The sequence below is a fragment of the Phoxinus phoxinus genome (assembly GCF_949152265.1).
Source record: "Phoxinus phoxinus genome assembly, chromosome: 12".
In the NCBI taxonomy this organism is placed as follows: Eukaryota; Metazoa; Chordata; class Actinopteri; order Cypriniformes; family Leuciscidae; genus Phoxinus; species Phoxinus phoxinus.
Genome location: NC_136887.1, coordinates 6,972,310 through 6,998,114, shown reverse-complemented (window position 1 = coordinate 6,998,114; position 25,805 = coordinate 6,972,310). Strand labels below are relative to the sequence as shown.

Here is a 25,805-nt window from a genome sequence, read left to right as displayed (position 1 = left end):
CCAAATATTGTCCTATCCTAACAAACCACACATCAATGGAAAGCTTATTTTATTCAGCTTTCAGGTTATGTATGTATAAATCTCAATTTCCAAAAATGTATCCGTGACTGGTGTTGTCGTCCAGGGTCATATATATATATATATGTATGTATTCTATAAAATGTCAGTTTGGTTTTTAATGGCATTGCATACATTGTAATTTTACATTAAATGGGAAAAAATCTTTATCCTTTTTTTTTTTATATAACATCACACACAAAAAACCCCATAAAACACTTTAGTGTTTCTCTCAATTAACTAGTTGCTTATTAGCTTGCATATTACTCGAATATGGGCTAGGGGTGTGTATCTGTAACAGTCTCAAAATTATGATCTGTATTCGAATAAATGCGGAAGCGGGCAGGGCTTTAACTGGACGTTCACGAAGTCACATGAGAAGCCCTTTTTAAGTGTAATTCTGTTCTCTTCATAGTTTTAATTTAAGAAATATGCCATAACTCATAAAATAATTCTAAAATGTCTTCTAAATTACAATGTCTTACAATAAATGTTAAACAAAAGAAAAACATATTTATTTATTTATATATTTTTTGACATTTCTAGAGGAACATAGTCATGTCTGAAGAGTTATGTCTGGACAATCATCCACAACCTCTATTATTTAGGACTCCAAATAAAATAGCTGAATAGAGGAAGTTGAAACCAAATATTCAGTGGTTGAAAACTGCTCAAACAACTTTGATAATACTTTATTTTGATGGTCCCGTCTGAACATGTGTGAACATTTTGTTGACTATAACTTTGAAACTTCATATGCATTCTTTATTGTCCTCGATAGAGGAAATTTGTTTTCACAGACTGTACCAGGAGCAATATTCAACACCATGTACACATAACATGTACACATAAATAGACATATTACAACAAAAAAAACATTTATAGTAGATAAAGGCATTCTGTGAATACAATGCTCTTATTCGCTCAACACGTGACATTCAACTTCATGTCAACTAACTCTCATTAGAGTATTAGACTGTCTGCCTAATATCTGCGATCTCTTTATTGTAATGGTCCCCCAACAGAAATGATACTGACTATAGCCTAAGTAAATTTGCAAATACATGTCAACTTATTCTAACCCTAACCGTATAATACTCTATTAACACTCTAACGAGAGTAAGTGGACATCTTAGTGTTACTTGTAGTCAACAGAATGTGTTAAGGGGGCCATCAAAATAAAGTTAAGCCACAACTTTTAGCATGCATACAAATTGGAAGAAATACACAAAAAAAAATCAAACGTATACGTAAATGCTGGGACCGAAAATGAAAATGAGACAGAAAAACATATCCTATCGCACAATGGTTTGATAGCATCTCTCAGGAATCAGGGCTTTGTGTAGCTCGCCCGCCGTCCGACTGAAGGTCCTGCAGTAAGTTTTCTGTTTGGCAACACAATCACACAGATGGACACAGTTGTGCTGCTATCAGTAACCAGTCACTCTTGTAATGGCGGCATCTTCGCTATTACTTACGGTTACCAGGGGCGGTCTGGCCATCTGTGTGATCTGGAGAATCACAGAACGGCCGGTACTCCAGGACGGCCGGCGGGCCGGCCCACCACCCGCGCAGTCATCAACTGTTATTAAAACAGCTAAACTTCAACATTTTAGCTGTAAAATGCCACATGCAGTAGCTAATACGAAATATGTTGTGCTTTTACTTTTAAAAATGTTGGTAACATTACAGTTAATGCTTACAAACTTTGAAGATTTTTAATACAGAAGTTACATTTGTAATGGTGTATTTTCATTTAGATGTGGTATTATTATTTGTGCAGTAAGATTAATTAATATGCTGTTATAATATGCTGTTATAACAGCATATTATACAATCTATTCCATGCTATCTTGGAATAAAATCATTCCATCATTTGTTTATTCAGGTTGAGCTTAGACCAAGAGCAGAGAAAGACACCCACTCCAGCTCAACTTTAAATTACTTTAAGCGCCCCAAGTCAGACAGTCACAGCCTAGAGTTTTTTTTTTACACAGGACTGCAGTGTGTTGAGACGTTCAGTGTGCCGAATGTGAGTGTTCAAGTTAATCTAGAATAATATGCCACAATTGATAAAAGTATCATGAGCCACAATTAAAGTCTTGTGACACTCATGCCAGGCGTTATTGTTGTTGTTGTCGAGTTTCCACGCGCCGATTGCTTTGGGCCCGGCCTAGTCAAAGTCCAGGGCCGTTTTTTAGTCCCAGTCCGTCCCTGACGGTTACCCACATAGTCTCTGATCAGCACATTGTACATACAGTCCATCGAGGGTATTATGATTCAGAAGTCCAGCATAATAACAGCAATTGAAACAATATCAGAAACACAATAAAATATTTAGATACATGGAAATACCTGTGACGATACTGTCAGGAAACGCGGATAAATGGAGGACTCAATTTCAGTGACAAACGCGAGTAACATTTATTCGAAAACTTTGGGAACTATGGAAACAGTTCATGCGATATAGTGAAAATAGTTGACTCTCTGTGTGGTGGTTCCCGCGTACTCTGCACGCTCATCAGCGGACACAAGTAGAGGAGACCACCGGAAGGAAACAAACACAGGACGAGCCCGAGTCCAGCAAGTGAGAACAGTCTTGCTACAAACTCCTCCTCTTTGGTTCCTTAGCATAATCACAAGCAGGTAACTAACAGACACAAACACACATGAATGAGGGGACAGAACATGAAACATCCACGCAAAATGAATAGTGATCAACTGACAACAAGAGGTAGACACAGCTGGGAATATAAAGGGTAAGGGACACAAGCAACAGATGGAGGAGATCAGCTTGTGATTGTGCGTATAGTGCTACAAGGCAGCTCTGATTGCTCAAATCACGAGCTGCAGAAAATGACAGGACCATAACAAACAACAGAGAGACACACCCTGACCCGTGACAAAACCCTCCTGGAATTTGTCAATGACAGCACGGTCCAGCATGTTCTGCGAGTCTGCCAATTCTCCCAAGCATCTATCAATCAATTAAAGCGTTTTACGGACACACACAATCCAAAAACACATGCAATAGGACAGACCAATTTATTATTATTATTATTATAAAACAAAACATTTTTAAAGAACAGAAGTCCACAATATCACATATTTACATTGTAAAAAAGTGTAGTCTTCACAGATCCTGAGCACATACTAAATTGGAAAATCAACATATTTTCTCATGCATACATCAACCGACACGGTCTGTAAATGTCCCTATCATCAGACAGGTCATCGGTTGTATAATGTTCTAATTATTTAGCCTCATCACATATTATAGAGAAGTACACAGAGAGAAGAAAGGACTAAAAATGTCCTTAGCTACAGGGACCTACAACTAAAAATCATAATATTACTCTTCTTTGCACTGTATTTAAGGTCAAAGTCTGAGCCATATTGTGAGCAAACCCTCTGTAACTCTGTAACTCTGTAACTCTTCGATTAATCACTGTCACTACAACCTGATCACACTAAATGCGTCTCTATAGCACGAGGTGTGTTTATCGTGCAATGTATACGCGAAAATTTGTTTTTACGTGCAAGATTAGTTTTAAGATAAAAAATGGGACGCACGCACATTTTATAAATGAGGCCCCTTGAATCTCCTAGAAAGTTGAAGGAAGAGAACCTGCAGCTTTCAGCAAAGTTACAAAACACACAAATGAAGTGTTACCATGAATTTATCAAAAGAAGGGCTTCATGCTAGATGGATGTCTGAATGGCCCAGCCAGAGTGGGAAAACAAGTCAAGATGTCCCAAGCAGATAGACTTCTGTCCAAACAGACTGAGTGCTGTAATAAAACCTTCAAGTGCTGTGCACACTTATGCAGTTAGTTATTCCAAGTTTTTTAGTGTTTTATGTTTTTCTCTGAAATGTGTAATTTTGGTTTTCAATGGCATTGTATAGGTTGTCATTTTAACATAAATGTGCAAAAGTTCTGATATGATTCATCCTTGTTTCATTTTTACATCACAAAAAAACAGGGGTGTGTAGACTTTTTATATCTACAGTATTTGAATTATACATATTTGCACATATATCATCCGTAAACTTTTGTATATTGTTTTCTGAACATATTACTTTTATGTATTGTATATAGTATTTACTATGTAGTGCAATGCATGTTTTCAATTGTTATATAGTTTTCCGGTAACACTTTAGAATACTGTTCTGTCATTAATGAATAACTACACAGGAACTAATGAGTAATGCACTATTAACATTCTAGTAACTACTGTTACTGTAACTAATAAATCAAGGCAAGTCACCTTCATTTCTATAGCACTTAGCTTTTTACAATACAAACTGTTTCAAAGTAGCTTTACGGTGATAATAGGAAATGAATGCAACAAAGGTTGTTTTGGCTGTAGAGCAGATCTAGAAGGAAGTCATTGTCTGGCTTAAAGGAGAAGTTAACTTTCAAAAAAAAATGTTGCTGATAATTTACTCACCACGATGTCATCCAAGATATCCATGTCTTTCTTTCTTCAGTCGAAAAGAAATTAAGATTTTTGAGGAAAACATTCCAGGATTTTTCTACACAGAATGGACTTCAATGGCAACCATCTATCCCAATGTTCAAAGAAGGTTCAAATATCTGTCTCAGTGCAGCTTCAAAGTCTCTACACGATCCCAGTCGAGAAATAAGGGTCTTATCTAGCGAAACCATCGGTCATTTTCTAAAAAAAATACATATATAGTATATACTTTTTAACCACAAATGCCCGTCTTATACCATCTCTGAGATGCGCCACGCGTATTACGCCATCACGTTAGAAAGGTCACGAAAAAAATCTAAAATATATTAAAAATAAATTAAAACAAAATTTAATCTCAGAGATGGTACAAGACGGGCATTTGTGGTTAAATAGTATGTAATTGATTTATTTTTTTGTTGAAAATAACCGATCGCTGGATAAGACCCTTATTTTTCTCGACTGGGATTGTGTCGAGCATTTGAAGCTGCATTGAGACGGACATATAAATCTTCTTTGCACATTGGAATATTTGGTTGCCATTGAAGTCCATTAAATGGAGAAAATCCTGGAATGTTTTCCTCAAAAAGAAGAAAGAAAGAAAGACATGGATATCTTGGATGAACTAATTTTTTTAAGTGAACTAATCCTTTAAGTAAGTTTTTGATTGACTCATTTCCATTAGAAAAATCATTAGTTATCAACTTAGGGGCCGTTTACACTAAACTTTTAATTCTCTCTGGCTGTTCATTTGTACGACAACAGAGTCTTAGTGGCCCGAGAACTTAAACTTCGAAGTAGGTCTCAAAGTGCAAGTCTCTGAAAACGAGTTTTGAAAGCGAAACCGTTATCATCATGTAAACTTCAAAATCGTGAATCTGTGAAAACGTGCACTATAAAGTCTATAAACATGAGCGTTTGAATGCGTATGTGCGCGTAGTCTTTCTTTACGGCGTGAAATTGCCTTGTCTGGCTTGCATAACACAGCGTTTTTAGTCGTATCTGCTGATTCTTGTATGGGAATCATTTTTATAACATTTTCAATTTATACAGAGGAAAAAAAAACACTTTTGTGGTGGAAATGAGGCCTTCGCAGGAGATAGTGTAGTTGACACGGGCTCTGCTGACTACGGTAAACGCGGAGCTGTGTTTTGGTCATGTCTAGGTGCAGGTAATTCATCTGATCTGGATACGACCCGGATCCGGCTGACTACAGTAAACCTCTGTATAAACAGAGAGACTAACATTAGCATAGACACCATCCTTCTTATGATGTAACAAGTGCATCAGGTGTAATGGGAAGTGTTCCCAGTTCTGGCTGACCTAATTTATGCAGCCTAATAATGATTTTACATGATTTGAATTATAGAAATTAATAATGTATTATGTGTATGCCAGGTTGAAGAGATGTGTTTTTAGTCTAGATTTAAACTGATAGAGCTTTGCAAACACTGCTAGGAAGATTGTTGCAAAGTTTTAATAGGAAATAGGAAAAGGATCTACCACCAGCAGTTGATTTTGATATTCTAGGTATTATCAACTGGCCAGAAAACTGAGATTGCAGTAGACGTGAAGGACTATAATGCGTTAAGAGCTCGCTCAAGTACTGCGGAGCTAAACCATTCAGTGCTTTGTAAGTAATCAGCAATATTTAAAAATTTAAACGATGTTTAATAGGCAGCCAATGAAGTGTTGACAGAACGGGGCTAATATAGTCATACTTCCTGGTTCTGGTAAGAACTCGAGCTGCGTTTTAGACCAGCTGTAGTTTGTTTATTAAGCGTGCAGGGCAACCGCCCATAATAGCATTACAATAATCTAGCCTTGAGGTCATGAACACATGAACTAACTGTTCCGCATTTGTCATTGAGAGCATATGTCGTAATTCAGATATATTTTTATGATGGAAGAATGTGGTTTTACAGATGCTGGGAATGTGGCTTGGTATCAAAGAGCACACCCAGGTGTCTAACTGATGAGGAAGACTTGACAGAGCATCAATTGATAGGCAAGTTATTACGTGCCTAGTAATTAGAATCTCTGTTTTTTCAGAATTACATAATATAAAATTACTAATTATCCAATTGTTTATATCAGCTATGCATTCAGTTAATTCCGTGAATTGGTACGTTTCATCGGGGCGTGAATGAAACTAGAAACTCTGATTAACGATTTAGTGAGTAATAGTGCTCAGTTGAATGCGGTAGTTCACTATTAATCAATCACTATTTTTTAACTACTGAGAACTACCGGACAGAACATGTGCAATATGAATGTAAATAATGTTTAATCAATTCTAAAATGAAGATCATGGTAATATTGACTTGAATATTACCAAATCCTTCAGAAGGAATTACTAATTATTTGGATTGTTATTCTAAAGTGACAAGCATAACTCCCTATTAACTGAAGTCACTGTAAGCTTCTGAGTTTTTTGTAAGGATTTGGATAGTAATGACTAAAGTGTTTCTAGATCTTTCTAACAGAATTACTAATTATTTGGATCAATATTCTAAAGTGAAGATCATGGGAACCCACTAGTAATGACTCAAGTTTTACCAAATAATATCAGAAGGAATTACTATCCAAAACCTTACAATGACAACAGTCACATTACCAAGGATTTGTCGTTGTGTTTTCTGATTTGTTATTTGTTATTTTGTATTCTGAATTTATTGTGTTTTCTAACTTGTTAATTTATTTTTTAGTCTTTCCATTGCGTTTATAAATTTGTTGTTTTGTTTTCTGAATTTTTGTATTTGAATTTGAATTTATTGAAGGACAGCCTCTTGAGATGCAACATCTCATTTTCATTTTCAATAATTTTAACAAGTATGAGAAATACTGGTAAAATGTACCAACAACAATCACATTTGGAAATAAACACTTTATGGCATAGTGATACCATAAAAATAACCTGTAGCTCTCATTTAGTCGATTTCTCTATGACTGATTTCTCACCTTTTTTATCTACAGTGACAGATGCTGGCATTTCAAAAAACACAGGTGTTTGATCGGCATTACCCTGATCCATGGGGGATATGAATGTTTTTTTCCTTAGACCGATCACATAGCGCAGGAAAGACAGCAGTTTCTTCCTGAAGTAGGAGGGCAAGCAGAGCACTATTCTAATTTGTCTTATATTGGTAACATTACAGTAGATATGTTCTTTCTGTTCCCTGACTGTTTGTTCACATAGTTACACATGATTCATTCAGTTCAGGTGTTCCTTGCTTTTTGCCCTTGTGTTTGCTCTCTATTTATACCCACAGTTTTGGTTTGTTCTTTGTCTGGCGTTAGTCATATTTTAGTTGTGTGGTATAGTTTTCCCTTGCAATTTCTTGGATTTAAGTAGTTGGATTTAAAATGAACACTCTTGGACTTGTACTCCTTCATCTTCAAGGGTGTTCAACACAGCAACCGTGACGTTACTAGTGGGTTACCATTACCTTCCCTTTATAATTAATTATACATTATGCATTATTCGCATTAATTATGAACCTGTATATAGTAGTTCTTAGTAGTCCTCTTGTAGATGAGAAAAAAATTGTTGTTATTGGTTTTTGCTAATAATGAACTACCACATTTGACTAAGCACAATTACTTACTAATTCTTACTAATAAATCAGAGTTTATTGTTAGTTAATAGTATAATGTTAATATTATATTATACGGGACAGTATTCTAAAGTGTTACATTTTTCCTAGTGTTTTGTTTATTGTTCCATGTGTTTTGTGTTTTTATTGTCTTCACTGTCTTTGTTTGGTTCAACTGCAAACAGCATGAAAACTTGACCAACTTTGGTGTTCATGACAAAACAAATCTTCATATACCAATCTTTTATTAAACAGTAATTAAGCACTTTGAAAATAAAATCTCATGCATACAGTTTCTCATTTCGCAATAATACACAAGCATACTTTACAAAGATAATATTTAAATGCATTTTCACTCGCTCTGGTTGAATTGCTCGTTGATGTTTACTCTTAATCAACAAGGGAATGATCCATTGAAAGAATATATAAATAGCAATAAATTAAATTAAAAAGAAGAGTTCAGAATTACAACACATTTCAACCTTCAAAAGCATTGGCAAACATACAGTAAATTCACACAGCATTAGAGTAACAGGTTTGTGTAGCTTTAACATTGCTCACGAAATGTTTTCATGGTGATACTTGCTCAGAATTACTAATAATGCATTTGAGCAAGTGAGATCAAAATTGACTTGTTTACATGTAAAGTTAAGTCAAAGTTTTCTCTTCATGTGCAAAATGAAACATCCTTCACGTTAAAGACAATAATTAGAGGTTGGAGCTGATGTTAGTAGAAATCCTATAGCATGTTGCTTTTTACTCGTTCAAAAATCTGCCTCACTTTCAAAGCAGGTACACAACCTTCACGGAGAATGCTGATAGTTCCTGGAAATGGACAAAATTAATGTTATTATTAATAATGGAATACATATATTATTATGACATGACATAAGCTCTTTGGGATATCAGTTTACCTTCATCAATTTTGAGGCAGTTCACTACAGTTGATCCCACCGCCTCATTAGATTCTCCATCACATAGGACTCCATCAATCTTGTGGCCAAGACGGCTGTTTCAGGACAAAAGAAAACAATGCTCCAATTAACCCTTGAGACCAGCAATCAAGGGACACTGCCATGTGTTTCTATTGCAATTATTGTTTTAATATAAAATGTCACGACCAGCAGTGAATACATCCTTCCTAATAATAAAGTTGGCTTCTGAAGAGTTATGCTTTAATATTTGAGGACCCCCTCGAAAACGAGATGGTTCATCTCAAGGGGTTATTCCTCTTCAATAAATAAATGTCAAATAATAATAATAATAAGAGGTAAACCTTTGATTGTAGAACACACTGCTAGTGTAACATTAGCGTATTGTGGTTTGTTGTTTCAAGGTAACAGCCTGAATTATGTAAGATCTCAAACCCTATAATATCCCCTTGTTTAGGCTACATTATTTATTAATTGAATACAATTCTGTGTACAATGCATTTGATTTGTGGAGTTTGTATTCCTTCACAGTAGCCTCTAATGTTGGGGCTTTTTTAAACTTACTTGATGACCATATCGTGATGTGTACTGTCAGCTTCTCCACTGGGATTGGCTGATGTAATGGCCAATGGACCGGTGAATTCACACAGGTGAGCAGTAGCAGTGTGGTCAGGTACTCTTATCATAATGCTTTCTCTGGTCCCCACACGGTCATATGCAGGACCCACACCTGTGAACAATAGGATCATTGAAAATTATTGGAGATAATAGATAACCATCACAGATTCCTGTAAACGTTCTCTCAGTAAAGTTTTAATTTGTTTTTTTGATTGTCCCAAGATTGATTAGAGTTAGAGGTAGGGTTAGGTTAGGTGTAATTACTAAATGTTAATGCATGTTAATAACCTTACCGAGTTTGAGGAGCCATTCGCCTTTCGGGACAATGCAACTAATGCCTCCCGGGTAGACGTTTCTCATGAACTCCCACAGCAGAGGACTGAAGGGAGGTTTGGCTGCCACAAGTTGCTCCACATTTGAGATACAGATACAAATTGGCTTTTCTGCAGGACGATCCTACCGGAGAGAAAGGTTTGTGGGTCAGCTGACGAAGGGCGCAGACAGCAGAACATTTGTAAAAGAATATTATGTTTCAAAGCGTTTATTTTAGCGCTTACTTTGATAGTGTAGATCTTCTCAATTGCACTGGGGTTCTTGCATGAAGCAGCCAATGCATAGACTGTATCTGTAGGGATACCACACACTCCATTGCTTTCCAACAATTTTGCAATCTGGAGAAGTCCGCTGGTTTCCCGAGACTTAGCAATGGAACATGGATATTTGGTCTCAGATTCCTTCTTTTTCTTGTCCTTCGGAAAAAGCAGATGTTAATCAGTAGGAATGTTTTGTCTAACCATGAATGTATAACATGATTAAACTTCACAAGCACTTTGTCATCATTGATCAAATATAATACCTTGATAAGGGAAGGTCCAACTGGTATCAGGGTCTTGGAGAAGATAGCGTTCACAAGGGATGCTAGCATGCCATACAAACATATGATGGCGAAAATTGCTAGCATAGCAACTAAAGAAAGAGTTTCAAGAAAATATGAGGTAACTTTTACACATTATTTCAATTCTTTACAATCCTTTTCTTAACAAAATGCATTTATGTACCTTCTAACTGATAGGGCAGTCTGCTGAATGTAGAGAGTAAAAAACAAACTATGATGACCTCCATGACAATGGTCAAGGCCAAGAGAACTAGATTGCCATAGGTTGCTGTAAAAAAAAAAAAGAAGAAGGTTCAATTCACAATCCTTCAAACATCATAAGTCAGAAGTGAGGATGTATGTTATGTATTAGTAAACAAACCTACCAACTAGAATCAAGAAAGCATTAATGACCAGGAATGCTATTGCCCCAGCTGCAAATCCGTTTGCTGACTCAGTGGATATTTGCAAGCGATGTCCTGTAGGAAAAAATATGAATCTTAGAATTCTACCCAAATTTTTAGCCAAGTATTTTTTTGAATCTTATATTTTCGTACCTGCAAACCTAAACCAGCTCCAAGTTGCCCAAATAGCCACATAGAACGAGGGAATGACAGAGCCGAATCTCTGGCCACCTTGTACTTGTAGTCGGCTGACATAGGCCTGAATAATAGCTCCTGGGATGAGTACCCAGGGAACCGTTAGGTCAAAAAACGCCAGGCCGGGCTGACTGCTGTGAATGGCTGAGAGTGCGGCCACTCCATTGCAAAGGTAGAATAATGCATCGGGGAGTTGTGCACCTTTATCCTCAGGCTCATCCAGTTTAGATCTCTTTAGGTAACTGAGATATTTCTGCAGGGATTCAGTGGAGACAGGCTGGGGTCCAACGGGAATCAAGGACTTCTCAGCAATAGTGTTGATGAGGCGTGCAAAAGTGCCATAGAAGGATAATAGAGTGAAGAGGGAGCAGGTCACTCCAAAAAAGATGTAGTACCTGTCGATGGGAATCTGGGAGATGGTTGATATGGTCACCAGGACAAAAAATGAATTGTGAACTAGCTCAAGAGTGTCTTTGTTTAGACTTGCAACACAGAAAACCAATGCAGCAGACAGGAAGAACCAGTTGCCAACCATGGCATGTCTTACTTCACCAGCTTCAGTCCGGCCAATGGTTACAGACACCACATACTCTTCCCAGGTCTTCACCAACCAAAACACGCAGTGCAGGCCAAACTTGGTTGCATGGTAGCAATCTTGACGCAGATATGCATAATAGCTTGATAGAAGCTGAGCAGCAGAATTAATGGTTATCCAGATGGCAGCTACTGGGATCGATGGGAAGTAGCCAAAGGCGTAGAATGCAAATATAAATGGTGAGACTGTGTCGCAGAAGAATCCCAAGGCCATAGGTTCGGCATATTTTGTGTTCTTCTTCTTCTCTTGGCCCAAGCTTTGGGAGCTGCTGGCATTGGTGGTTCCTAGGAGCAGCACATTAAAGAGAGGGTTTCCAAAACCCTTCAGCACATAGCGTTGGGCCAATCCCTTGATTAGCAGTGCTGATGAGCCATATATGGCAAAGAGCAAGATTAGGAGCTCCAGAATACCAGAGACCACTAAAGCCCACTTTGCTACCAGACCCACAGCCTCAAATATCAGAGTGAGGGTAATGGCCCCAAACACAAAGGGCATGATGTAGTTTACTGTTGCTGAACAGAAGGCCAGTAGAAAAGAAAGCAGGATGTAAGGTACCAGCCCAGCTATGGCAGACTCATTGATGTACATTGGAATGTCGGTTTTATTGACACTAATGTTTGTCATTGTTGATTCATTAAATAGGTTTGGACTTTGTTGGTTGGCACCTAGAAAAATTCTTGTGGCCCCATAGCTCCCCCACAGAGCTGCGTATCCTACAAATGACGTTCCACTTAGATGGTCATATTTTCGGAAAGACAACAATCCTGCCACAAGCTGACACACTCCACCAATCAGAATGAGATGAACACCTGTATAAATTGACATAAGATGCAAAGAAAGGGATGCGTGATGTTCAAGTAAGCAATCTGGTGTATTGCACAAACTAAACCAGCAAAAATCCAAATAGGTTTAAATTATTTTCTGCTATGTAAATGTATAATTCTTACAAGTTGTTTGTTAAAATGACAAAAAAATGACCTGCTAATATGTTCTCCACTCCCACTGCAGGAATGCCAGTCCTGGCATAATGGAAGTTCTGCAGTAGTACCAGGAAGGCACTGATGCCATTTGCAAGGAGCCCAAGCACTCCTGGCTCACCATAGAAACTTGCCGGAAAGTCACTCGCCGATGCCATGAACTTCTCCCTTAAGTGCAGCTTTTTGCTGATAGAATTAAGTTGGATAATTAAGATATGATCAAAAAAATACAAATTCTAACATTTGTGGAAAAATTATATTTTGATCAGTCAAACTCTCTCTGAAACAATAATAATTAATTCACAGTGTGCTTAAATATTTTTATGATTTTATCAGCTCAAACTAATTGACATTATGAACGTATCCAGATGAATAAAAGTTACTTATAACTGATTGATATAAGCCATTTAATCAGCATGCTAAAATGTACTTTCTGTATTCTGTACTTTTAGTTGTGGGACATATGTCTACAAATACATTTTAGTCTATGTGATATAAAATATTATTAAAAACCTTCATAAAATGAAACCTGTCAAAGCCTCTTTAAGATGTGGCAAAAGACTTATCTCTTTAATCTGTGCACTAAACAGCCTATTTATGGGTGTGTTTAGTTTCATATTCTCCCTCCCCTCCGTAAGCAAGCAACACAGTTGTCAACTCAGCAAACTGCTGAGCAGGAGGCAAAAGCTTTTTCACATAGTGGATGATTTAGTTTTCAGGCTTTAAAACTGAAACTGAACTGAACCTCTCTGACACAGATGTGACTGTTGGCTGAAGATTTACACTATTACAGTCTAGGTGACGGTACAGTTTCATCTCAAACAGCCAGCAGACAGGTGTCATCATACACAGATAGCTGTCTGTGGATAATGCTCGAGGATAAACAGTTTGAAGTTTGAACAGGTAAGTTTGAACAGACTTTTGTCAACTTTTCAACAAGTTTTTAACATAGTAACGTAATCATAACTGAGTGAGCAATAAAATGTTAATGTTATTGTGTATATTTACAATATTATATGTTCCCACAAAGATAGTAAAAACAGAAGTTTTTGACCTTGTGAGGACTAACATTTAACAACAACAAAAAAAGGTTTAAAGACATAAGAAACTTACCTAATTCGAATCCTTGATCTGTAATGAAGTATTGAGATGCTTGTGAAGAAAGCTTTAAGTTTATAGACACATACTCATGAAAGCTGGGAGGAGTTACAGTGATGTCAACCAACCCTTGGTCTTACAAATGATGACATCATTGACCCTTTCACAAGACAGTTTGTTTCCTGCTGCGAAATCCCACCTATGAACCTAAAAATAAACTAAACTTGGGAATTCCAACCCTAGTTCTTCAGTGGGTGTGTCATCTTTTTTGTGGTCCACTTCTGTATAAAAAAGGGCACACCTGACTCTAGCACATCATCATCATCGACCTTCAATCATCTCTACACTGAGATAGAGAAAAGAAGACAGCCTTTCTTCAACTTCGAATCAACAAACAGAGATTTCAAGCCTCTTCATATCCAGATTCTGAAAAAAAATGGACAACATGCTTTCAGTTGCACAGGTAGAGAAAATTTTGTGCTATCATGTCGTGTCAAGGATGTGTAATTTCTAGATTTATGTGTGATTGCTCGATGTATGAAGAAAAATAAAACACTGTACAAGTTTTATAAATTACAGGATTTTTTTATGAAGTGTGTTATTGAAGCCAAACTGTTTACACTTAGTGTTTAATAGTTTTTTTTATGTTTCATAGAAGAAAAACTTATTAAGAAAATAAGTTATATAAACTTATAAGAAAAAAATTTATTAAATGAAGACGGTTTTTACATTGTATTTGACTAGGCTTTTTAGCTGTGCTTTTAAGATACACTTAGAAGGGAACAAAACATACACTGTACACTAACTAAATATACTGTACTGTACTGTAAGAGAGCTGCGGCACTCAAATATAATTGTTTGTACACAGAGATCTACCAGATGCCTGTCTGCTTTTTCTGTTGCTCGAGGACTCCATAAGTCTGCATTAGATGGTGAGCAAGCTCTACTTGTCACAGCCTTATTTTCAGTAAACTGATGTTTGTTAACTCATGACAGAAAAGAAAAGTGAAAGACTTTTATTTAGGGTCTGGAATTTAGATAAACATCAAGCGAAGCATTAGTTCTGGCAGGTCATGTTAGTCAAGCTCACATCAGCTGATTCACGTCTACCAATAGGAACATGACGCCTATCACCGTACACATATAAGCTCCTTCAGTATTATCAGCAGCTATCGCGTTTCTCAGGAGCGAATTACCCTTCCTCCCCAGCTCCTCATCTCGCCCAGTCAGTATGGTATTCTGATTCCCCTCGAATCAGAATTAATTCTCAAATTACGTTGTACTTTAAAATCTTGAATTAATGATATCTGCAATACATTCATGCTGGTTCTGTTCTGTTTACCCTAAGGGGGGTTATTGCTATATCCATGCTAGACTGCATTGATGCGCTGGGAGTTCTTGCCCAGAACAGAACCATACCGCCAATCCAAACTGTATGTTAATTGTCAATCGTATTCGACGATAGTGGTTAATCGTATTCGACGACAGAAATTTATATAGACTGACCAATCCGCTAATATAGGATAGTCATTGGCACTCAGGATGGGTGCTATCCAGCAAAGGAAATTGTTTCAGTGTTCATTTACACTGTCTCTTGTCTGTTTTTAGTGGCAGAGCGTCCTGCCTCTGAGGAAACAGTGACCAGCAGCTTTGGCAGGTTTATTCAGAGCGTACAACCAAGGCATCTGTCACCAACCGTGCTGCAGCGCAGCAAACGCATGATTCTGGACAGCATCGGCGTTGGGCTTTTGGGAAGCAACACTGAGGTGTTTGAACTGGCCCTTCAGCACTGCCAGGTAGGGCACAATGCCAAAAGTAAATAGTAACCTTTAGAGAAAACAACATGTTTTTCAATCATTAAGAGAACAGCATTTTTCAGTAGAATTGAGTGATGCCAAGACTTTACAGAGTGCAATTCTTCTCTGGACATGGTTTAGCAATGGTGTACAGAAAGTGATGTCGGATACTAGTGTGTTTGTTGATGTGTGAATGAGTTGGATCTAATGACCATTCATTTATCCTCTTCCCCAAGCACATGTATGCTTCTGATGACGTCAGCTTCGTCTATGGGCGCCAAGGAGTGAAGCTTTCTCCAACCCTTTCAGCTTTTGTCAATGGAGTTGCAGTAAGTATAATGAAGTGTAATGTGATGTCATTGTAGTTCTTAGTTTAGCTTACACTGGATGTGTGATTCAACATCCTAGACACATTCTCAGTGTTTCCCCAGAAAGTCCTGTTCTGCAGATCCTGAAATTTGTATCCAGCCAGACAGTCAATTAAGCATTACATTATAAACTTGTTTTGTAACATTCAGCGCCATTCTAAATGTGGAAATGATAAAAAAAAAATATAAAAAAAACTCTAATAAGTCATGAAACCTCAGCACTGTGAAACTTTTATGATCTACAGAAACATCCATGCTACTGTTGGAAAGTCTAAATAAAGTGTGTTTAACCACTACCACTTCAGGAAGTGTTTCAGATTGTAGAAACTAGACAGACCGGGTTATTGGGTTTTGATCATACTATCAGTAGTCATGCACAGCTTTTTCCTTGTACCATTTTGGCTATGCTAGTGAAGCTATCTGAAGGCTATGACATGGGACATGGGACTATGTGCTGTGAGATTTAGAAACACAAACCATCATCCCAGGACAGCCACAATAAAGAGATACTCTAGACATTGATTGACATGTTGGTTTTCCACAGGCTCACTCAATGGACTTTGACGACACTTGGCACCCTGCAACCCACCCCTCTGGAGCAGTTCTGCCTGCCCTCCTGGCTATAAGTGACATGTTGCACAAGAACAGCAAACCAAGTGGGCTCGACTTTCTAACCGCCTTCAATGTGGGCATCGAAATACAGGGTCGACTGATGAGATTCTCAGATGAGGCTCACAACATCCCTAAGAGGTTAGAGTCAATTTCTTTGTCTCATTCTCAACTAAAGTGACTTAGAACGACAACTATATTTCTAAGTACAGCACAGCCTGAATATGGCAGTATAACAGCATGGGTATATTGTCTGAGGTTGTAGACAAACAGAGAGCTAGGTGGGTAAGAACACTGGAGATTCCATGTGAAAGGCTGTCAGAGCTCCTTCAGACAGGTGTGTGTTTATACAGAGCAGTTCTGTTTGTGCTCCAAGAATATAGTTAAACACTATAATTATTTTTTTCCTGAGTACTCTGAAAACAGAGTCCACCTGTGTTGAATAATGTCTGGAAGTTATAAAGTAAAAACAAAACAAAAAAAACATTGTGATTTATTGAGTACAAGAGAATTTTATTGGAGCTAGCAAATTATATTACTTTTGCTATTACTATTTCAGACATTTAGGGGATTTTACCATGGCAAACAATAGAAAAGAGTGTAAATATTTCATATACTCGTTTTGAAGAAGGAACAGAGTCATATTTAGAGGCCAGGATGGGGTCTATTGATATACCAAATTATTTTAAAAAAGTTTATTAAATTATTATATAAATTATTTCCAAAGTTCAAGTATGGTGAACTCTGACTTCTGAATTCGTATCACAAGAAGGTGTCAACTAGAAGATGGATACATCACAGAGTGACCTCTTAGGCCCTGTTTACACCTGGTTTTAAGATGTTTAAAATAGGCGGTCTTTTGTGGCTGTTCGAATGCATTCGACCACATGAAAGGTTACATTGTGAAGGCAATGGTGAAACGTCCTAGTGCACATTTGTCAAACACCTGTGTCTGTGTACTTTGAATTATACTTTGATATACGTTGAAGTATACTTTGAAATGCTTCATGTTCGACTGTAAGTGTTCACATCAAAACTGAAGCATTCTTTACATGTGGTTACTTACTAGCCTACGGGTACGCCCTAGAACAGTTGTGGAGAGCTTTTCACAGGCAAGCACCACTTATTTTCTGATCAGCTGATAAAAATTTAGACAGTTTTGTGACTCGACTCGAGAATGGCCAAGCTTGTAAAATAATGACTGTGCTCTTTCTCTGTCTTCTCCGCTAGGTTTCATCCTCCCAGTGTGGTGGGAACTCTGGGTAGTGCTGCTGCCTGTGCTCGCCTCCTCTCTCTGGACCACAATCAGTGCAGTAATGCCCTGGCCATCGCTGCATCTTTGGCAGGTGCGCCAATGGCTAACGCCGCCACACAATCCAAACCTCTTCACATCGGAAACGCCTCGCGCCTCGGGCTCGAAGCAGCCCTGCTGGCATCTCGTGGGTTGGAAGCAAGTCCTCTGGTCCTGGATGCAGTGCCTGGCGTAGCTGGCTTCAGCGCTTTCTATGAAGACTACGCCCCGCAACCCATCCCGTCCCCCGAGGGGGGTGAGCACAGCTTCCTCTTAGAGAAACAAGACATCGCTTTCAAGCGCTTTCCCGCACACCTCGGGATGCACTGGATCGTTGATGCTGCCGCTGTTGTGCACAAGACCCTGGTTGGCCTGAGAGGAGGCAGTGTTTCTCCAAACCTGGTGCAGGATATCCTGCTCAGGGTGCCGCTCTCCAAGTACATCAACCGTCCATTGCCGGAGACAGAGCACCAGGCGCGACACTCTTTCCAGTTTAATGCCTGCTCTGCCTTGTTGGATGGAGAAGTCACAGTGCAGTCCTTCTACCCAGAAGCCATCCGACGGCCCGAACTTCATGCGCTCCTCTCCCGTGTCCGTTTGGAGCACCCCCACGACAACCCGGCCAATTTCAACATAATGTACGGTGAGGTGGAGGTTACCTTGGTAAGTGGAGATGTCCTAAAAGGGCGATGTGACACTTTCTACGGCCATTGGAGGAACCCACTTAGCCAAGAAAGCCTGCAGAATAAGTTCTGTAATAATGCAGGCACAGTTCTGTCCGATGAGAGGGTGGAGAGGCTGATCGAAGCTGTCGGAGGTCTGGAGCATCTAGATGACTGTAAACCACTGCTAACTCAACTGCAGTGAACAGCTTGGTGCTTTTATTACAAAATGACACCAATAATGTATATGAATATAGAATATTTGTGAAAATTCACAACTACTTATATTTATTTAATAGAAGGACTATTCAAACATGTTATACTCTTTCTTGATATACATACTCTAGACTAGTAGTACAAACTGTCTAATTTTCCTGCTGTGGATGTCTGTTTTCATGTTTTTACAATATTTATTTACACTATTTCACAAAATGACAAAATTGTAATATATGTTTGTAAATATAATTTTAAAAGTTCTTTGTTCTTGATAAGTTCTGCTTTTTGTAAGATCTTGCTTAGATTGAAACTCAATAAATTTCTAAATGTATTACTATACATGATGTCCACCATGCAATGGTAATTAACAAATTAATTAACACTATTAGTTAATAAAATAAGGTATTATAGAATTAATACACACTTACATATTTAATTAATAACTTCATATATGAACTAATATATTAACCAGACAGACTCTTCATTAGTTGCTAATGAGGCAATCATTAATGAATAGCTTAGATAATCATTAGTAATACATTAATTCAGTATTATCTGTGCATTAGTGAAGCATGAATTAATGCTTATTAGTGCACCCTTATTGTAAAGTGTTACCGTTATAACAAATAAAGACTTGAAATATCTCACTTTGCATGTAATGAGTCTATATAATATATCAGTTTCACCTGTTAAGTTGAATTCTTGAAATAAATCAACTTTTTGATGATATTCTAATTATATGACCAGCACCTGTATGGTAAACTTCTCTATCCTCTATCCTGAGATGTATAGTGATAGTAATAAATTGCCTTATATATAACGACAACACTACTTGCGATATAGTGACATATATGTATACATATATTACAAACCCCATTTCCAGGAAAGTTTGGGACATTTCTGTGATTTGTTGATTCTCTTGAACCTTTATTTAAATGATAAATCTACAAAGAAAGGATTTTCACTGAACAGCTTTGTTGTATTTTGTAAATATAAACAAATTTTGATTTTGATAACTGCAACACACTCTGAAAAAAGTTGGGACAGAGGCATGTTTCCCAAACTGCAACATAGTGTCGTCCCCGATCCCACGTCTGCTACATGTGACTCCCACGCGTGCCAGATGTGGGCCGGATCTGGGCCGACACTATGTTGCTGTCTGGGTTACCACTGTGTCACATCACCTTTCCTTATTTTACACTTTTTAATTATGTGGGAATTGAGGATACTAATTGTTGCAGTTTTGCAAGTAAAAAATACTTATAAATGATGATAAGAAGAAAGATAAAAGATATCTGCTCTTCTCCTTTTCATGATGGGCCAAACATTCTCAATAAGAGACAGATATGGACTGCCGTCAGGCACATCCATTTTATGGTGTAGAGTCTCTAAGAAACCACTCAGTTTTAGCATGTGCAGAATGAGCCTGGCATTGACTTGCTTCTCAGGAAAGATGTCATCTTAAAGGCAGTTTATGTCTCTTTACAATCCAAATACATGCCTCCATGTCAAAGGTACTTTCACACATGCAAGTCACCCATACTGTTTGTACTGATGCACTTCCATATCATGATAATTGTTTGCCTTTGCACCTGTCGCTGATGAAAATCTGGATAGTCCCTTTCGTCTTTGAGACTGAGAACTCGATGTTTAAGCATGGACTCATCTGACCACAGCACATATTTCCACTGTATTTTAGACCATCTGAGATGACCCAGACACCAACATAGTGTTGGCCCAGATCTAGCGCACATCTGGTACTGTAGGTGGGGAATCCACATGTACCAGATGTGGGCCGGATCTGTCTGGGGAGCTCGGTCCCAGAAAACTCGGTGGAATCTCTGTTACGCAAGGAGAAAGCTCCAGTTGCATTCAATGTCAGACTGTGTTAAGTGAAAACGGTTTTCTAAAGTACTCCCGAGCGCATATGTGGCTGTATTTAACACAGTAGCATGATGGTTTCTCATGTAATGCGTGTGAGGGGTTAAAGGTCACGTACCTTCAACAGAGGTCTCCTGCCTTGACTTACACAGGCTGAGATTTATCTGGAATCCCTGAATCTTTTAGCACAATATTATGTGTGGTAGATGGTAAAAGACGTAAATTGTTTGACAATTCTCTCATGAAATTTGGCACAGATTGGTGAGCCACCCATCGTTGCTCGCAAAGACAGAGAAGCTTTTTTACACGATTCCCTCATATATCAATTCACCTGCTCATTGGGAACTCATTGTTTAACTTGGATATTATATAATTGTTTCACTTTAATTTTGCCTTTGTCCCAACTTATTTTAGAGTGTGTTGCAGCCATTAAAATAAAAAAATTGTTTATATTTACAAAATACAATTATGCTGATCAGTGAAACCATCAGAAATATTTTCTTTGAACTTTTGTCAGTTAAAAAAAAAGGATCAAGAGAAATAACAAATCACAGATTGTGTTTTTTAATGCATTTTACACATTGTCCCCAACTTTTCCGAATAGGTAGAGTCAATATGTGAATTCCAATCAAATATTGGGGTAAAACAGTGAGTTCAGCCTCAGTGTCTCATCCTCCTTTCCACATCTGAAGAGTCAAAGGCCAACAGAGATATAATATTTGGCGAGACTGTATTTTATTCAGCAGTAGAGGAAGGTGTGGTGAGTTTGAAGTTCATTGTTGTGGTTAATTCCTTGAAAGGTGGCTTTTGAAAAAAACACTTAATGCCAGGTCGCTCCAGGGATATTGTTCCTGTAATAAGTGTACTTTGGATACTATTACAAGTGTACACTAAATGACTACTTTCCAGCAGAGTGGTTCAGGATATAGGTTAGCTGATCAAAGGTGCCTTTCCTGCCAGTCAGTGTATTACTGTACCACAGATCGTAGAAAAAAAAAACGTCTCACTCGTCATGTTGTGACGACAGAAGAGCTAAAAAATAATTTGGAAACTTGCAGAATTTCCACTATTGTTCCTGGTGATTCATGTATTGTCCAGTGTTGAACACGCAATAGTGTCCTCCCTGGGGACGTTCACCAGTTTCTCTTGTCTCTTGAGGTGATTGCAATAATCTTTCTTTTTGTATGCTTTCATTCAGAAATATGAGATCAGTGTTCTCATCTTACACCACAATATCCCCACCAAATGGCATTTTTTTATTTGGTTTCAGCATCTGTGTTCCGTGCATTATCTATTGTGAGGAGTGTCATCAATGGCAATTGCTGTGGGAGATACTTCCAGTTAGGAGTTATGTGACAACAATAGTCTATTGAGGTATATGCAAATTGTGAATTGAAACTATTAACTGAAAGAATGATTTTGTATTTTAAAACTTCCTTGGAATAAAACATAATAAAGAAAATAATTTTGGTTTCATAGTGTCATGCGTCACGTCATATCTTTGTCTGTTTTATTGATTAATTATCAGGAGGCTTTTTCTTACATTCATGGACAAAACAAAAGATTTGGGGAAACAATTGTGTTTTGGTCATATACAGACACCTACGTATAGGTTATTTCCGTATGCTGTCAAAAGTTGATTAATGATTTACTTTTTACTGGACTATTTTTAATATTCACACAATAACAGTGTCACTTGAGGAAAAAGTGACACAGTCAGTAGGAATTTCTTTTATAATAAGGAAGCTGAAAGCACTTAATAGATTATCTTGCAAAAAAATATGGTCTTTAAACAAAACGTCAATCCAATATCAACAGAGAGTGGCTTAAGAGTAGTTACTAAATAAATAAACTTTGGCAAACCATTTGAAAATAACTTGAATAGGAATTTAATCGTTAAGTTTGAACAAACACAGTAAAAGACGGAAGCTCATTCATTTGTGGGAAGGGAGTCTTTACCGTTTCTTCAAAGCCCGATGGTGCCCACCTTCGTGACTGCTTTATATTAATCTTAAAAACAAATACTGAAAAGATTGTAAATGGGTTTACAGTAATGCATGAATATAAAACACTCTGATTAGAGGCTCAGATATCTTAAACACATCTGATTCATTGTTATACCAAGAAGAAGGAAGAGAAAGATTTAACTTTTAAAACCTGGGCTTTATAACTCAGTACCCAAAGTCTTCTAATCTTTTGGCAGCACTATTACGGTTCTGATCGCAAGGGCTTTACTGTCTTTGTTTTATCATGAGAAAATCTTTGAACACTGTTTGGTGCTACTACCTGTTCTCAGGTAAATGCGCCTCTATAGCACGCAGTGTGTTTATCGTGCAATTTACATGCGAAAATGAGTTTTTACGCATATAATACACAGTTTTCGCATGCATTTGATACACACTTCATTGCGTGTAATACACACGCACCCACACCACTAATAAACCTACCCTAACCAACCCATGCATATCCGATGCACGTAAAAACTAATTTCCGCGTATAAATTACACGATAAACACACTGCGTGCTATAGAGACGAATTTAAGCTTAATTAAGATAATAAAACTAGATAATGAGCTAAAACATAATGAGCAATCAGATGAACATGAGTGTTCAGTTATCATGTGGAATTTCAGTAAAACCATTGAGGATGTAAACAGGCTGGGGAGATGCATATTCATATGGATAGCACTTATTTTCATTATTCAAGGTATACATATTATCATTATGTCTTTAAAAAGCCATGGAAAAGTGTTGCCAAAGAAATGATCTGACCTTACTTAAAACGAGAGCATTCAAACCACTGACCTTAAAACATCAAAGCAAACTTTCTCGGTTCAAGTAAAATGGACTTGGCTTTGGTTGCACATTATCTACGGTGTACTCAAGAAAGCTGAGAAATAAAAGCCATGAACTTATCTTTAGGGTTAGGTTCTGGGTTAGTGTACCTAGTTATTACCAAGTAGTTGTACATTCTATATGTACTTACAGTAACTACATAAAGGGCAAGCAGTAAAATAAAGTGCTACTCTTGGAATTTTCCTTCAAAGAATGAATTTCAAATAAAGGTCAGAAGCAAATTTAATTAGAACACATTTTAAAATATTATAGCATGTATAGACCCTAAAAGATCAATTCTGACTCTGGGTCAGTGATTGAACACTCTCGATTCAGCGCAGTACTTTTGAGTGTATACACATACTTTATTATTAATGGCTAAAGTTAGGGAAGTCCAGTTCTGCTCCGTGTCCTGCAGAGTCCAGCTCCAGCCTGGAACACACTTGCCCAGAACATCCTAGTAAACGAGCTTGATTAGCTGGTACTGGTGTGTTCGATTAGAGTTGGAGATAGACTTTGCAGGAAGGTTCATGTGGCGCTCCAGGAACAGGTCTGGACATCCGGTTAAAATCTGTGACAGATTTATATTTGATGGATTTTAAACTCAAAGACATGTCTAAGTGACTCAAGTTTTGGAATCATAACTCCAATAATCTTATGATTCCAAATCATAATGTTTTGAGTAATTGGTAACACTTTACAATCAGGTTCATTAGTTAACATTAGTTACCTTAGTTAACATGAACTAAGAATGAACAATAGTTCTACAGCATTTATTAATCTTAGATAATATTAACTTCAACATTTACTAATGCCTTATTCAAATCAAAGGTTGTATTTGTTAACATTAGTTAAGGCACTGTGAACTAACATGAAAAAAAACAATTAACAGAAAGATTATTAAATACCGTAACAAATATATTGCTAATTATTAGTTCATGTTAGTTAATACATTAACTAATGTTAACTAATAAACCTTGTTGTAAAGTGTTTCCGAGTAATTTGTTATCAGAACCACTTCATTGATATGGTTTACAATATAACAGTAACTTAATTCCAGTAAGAATAGCAAAAACGTAAGTTTAATTCATCAAATTTGTTTCATTTGAGGAAGCTGTTGTCAAAGCCACGTCCTTTGTGATGGCACAAAACCAGTGTCATCTTCAGGGTGAGGATGATGGAGGACAAACAAACAAACGCTTTGTTGCTGAAACTGTTCGTGTGATGGAACAAGGAAAAAGATTCCTGTCATGAATTCAATATTACATAAGAGGTTTGAGGAAACAATACTGATCAGTGACACATCATTGCCCTTCTTCCCCGGAGACAATGTGGCAAAAGGAAATCATGTCAGTGTGCTCATAAACATTATTTTATCATACATGACTGGGACGGAAGAATGAGAAGAGAAATAACCATTCTATGGTTTAGTTTGGGCTTTATGTGACAATTAAAGTTGTTTTATAAAATTGTGCAAAATTTACTGTCATTACCGTCAGTACATGTAACGTGTAACAAGGACACTGTAAAATAAAGTGTTATAGTGTTATAAATAGCATCATGAGACAACATTAATTTATTTGTGTGTTGTTGTTGTTTTCACATGTTCAGACAGGAGCACCAAAAACTAGTATTGTTCTTGTAAACATGATGAGTTTTCTTACTGTTTTTATTTTAACAGCAAACCTTTGATGCGTTGTTATGTCCATAAACAGCCCATAAACTGATAAAACTCTTGTAAACAGATACTCTGTGTGTGTGGGTTCTTCAGAGAGGCTTTCCTTAGTCAAGTCAAGTCTTCATTTATATAGCGCTTTTAATAATATAGATTGTTTCAAAGCAGCTTTACAGTGATAAGAGGAAATTAAAGTGACATATATTTTGTTTTGGCTTTACAGCAGCTCTAGAATAAAGTTATTGTCCAGCTGAAGTTAGTTTTGATTGATTCACTTCCATTAAACGATCATTAGTTATTAACTTAGTGGCCGCCAACACGACACCGTTCTAACAGAAAACCCTTAATCGCTCATCCGCACAACAACAAAGAAGAAGGAAGAGAAAGTTTTAACTTTTAAAACCTGGGCTTTACAGGAACTCAGTACCCAGAGTCTTCTAATCTTTTGTCAGTTATTGGCAGCACTATTACGGTTCTGATCGCAAGGGCTTTACTGTCTTTGTTTTATCATGAGGAAATCTTTGAACACTGTTTGGTGCTACTGTGAGTCGGGCAGGTGGACATCAGTATTTTCCATTTATAATTTAAAAAAAAAAGAAAATAACAAATTACTATCGATCAAACCTCACATAATAAGACTCTTAAAGAGC

General features: G+C 37.4%; 3 protein-coding genes across 4 annotated transcripts in view; 2 read left to right on the top strand and 1 right to left on the bottom strand.

Moving 5' to 3' along the window:
• The window catches only part of znf711 (zinc finger protein 711), a 555,809-nt gene that overhangs the window by 470,318 nt on the left and 59,686 nt on the right, over positions 1-25,805 (top strand). The window lies entirely within an intron of this gene.
• LOC307008365 (uncharacterized protein) lies at positions 8,360-13,901 on the bottom strand. The gene is made up of 11 exons (XM_079631110.1): positions 13,838-13,901; positions 12,726-12,910; positions 11,111-12,556; positions 10,940-11,032; positions 10,738-10,842; positions 10,536-10,645; positions 10,237-10,428; positions 9,973-10,135; positions 9,626-9,791; positions 9,044-9,138; positions 8,360-8,954 (listed from the first exon to the last, which is right to left on the bottom strand). The coding sequence occupies exons 2-11, from the start codon at positions 12,880-12,882 to the stop codon at positions 8,869-8,871; spliced, it is 2,613 nt and encodes an 870-aa protein (XP_079487236.1). The 5' UTR covers positions 12,883-12,910; positions 13,838-13,901; the 3' UTR covers positions 8,360-8,868.
• irg1l (immunoresponsive gene 1, like) lies at positions 13,402-19,496 on the top strand. Its single transcript, XM_079631111.1, has 6 exons — positions 13,402-14,285; positions 14,691-14,754; positions 15,431-15,618; positions 15,855-15,947; positions 16,531-16,736; positions 17,826-19,496. Exons 1-6 carry the CDS (start codon positions 14,259-14,261, stop codon positions 18,751-18,753), a joined length of 1,506 nt encoding a protein of 501 aa, XP_079487237.1. The 5' UTR covers positions 13,402-14,258; the 3' UTR covers positions 18,754-19,496.

Excerpts from the sequence above, each read along its gene's own strand:
- LOC307008365 (XM_079631110.1), bottom strand. The coding sequence starts at position 12,882 with ATGGCATCGGCGAGTGACTTTCCGGCAAGTTTCTATGGTGAGCCAGGA. Across the intron at positions 10,843-10,939 it reads TGCTTTCTTGATTCTAGTTG|CAACCTATGGCAATCTAGTT; the intron begins GTAGGTTTGTTT and ends TTTTTTTTACAG. Across the intron at positions 9,792-9,972 it reads CGAATGGCTCCTCAAACTCG|GTGTGGGTCCTGCATATGAC; the intron begins GTAAGGTTATTA and ends TATTGTTCACAG.
- irg1l (XM_079631111.1), top strand. The coding sequence starts at position 14,259 with ATGGACAACATGCTTTCAGTTGCACAG. Across the intron at positions 14,286-14,690 it reads ACATGCTTTCAGTTGCACAG|AGATCTACCAGATGCCTGTC; the intron begins GTAGAGAAAATT and ends GTTTGTACACAG. Across the intron at positions 15,619-15,854 it reads TGGCCCTTCAGCACTGCCAG|CACATGTATGCTTCTGATGA; the intron begins GTAGGGCACAAT and ends CTCTTCCCCAAG.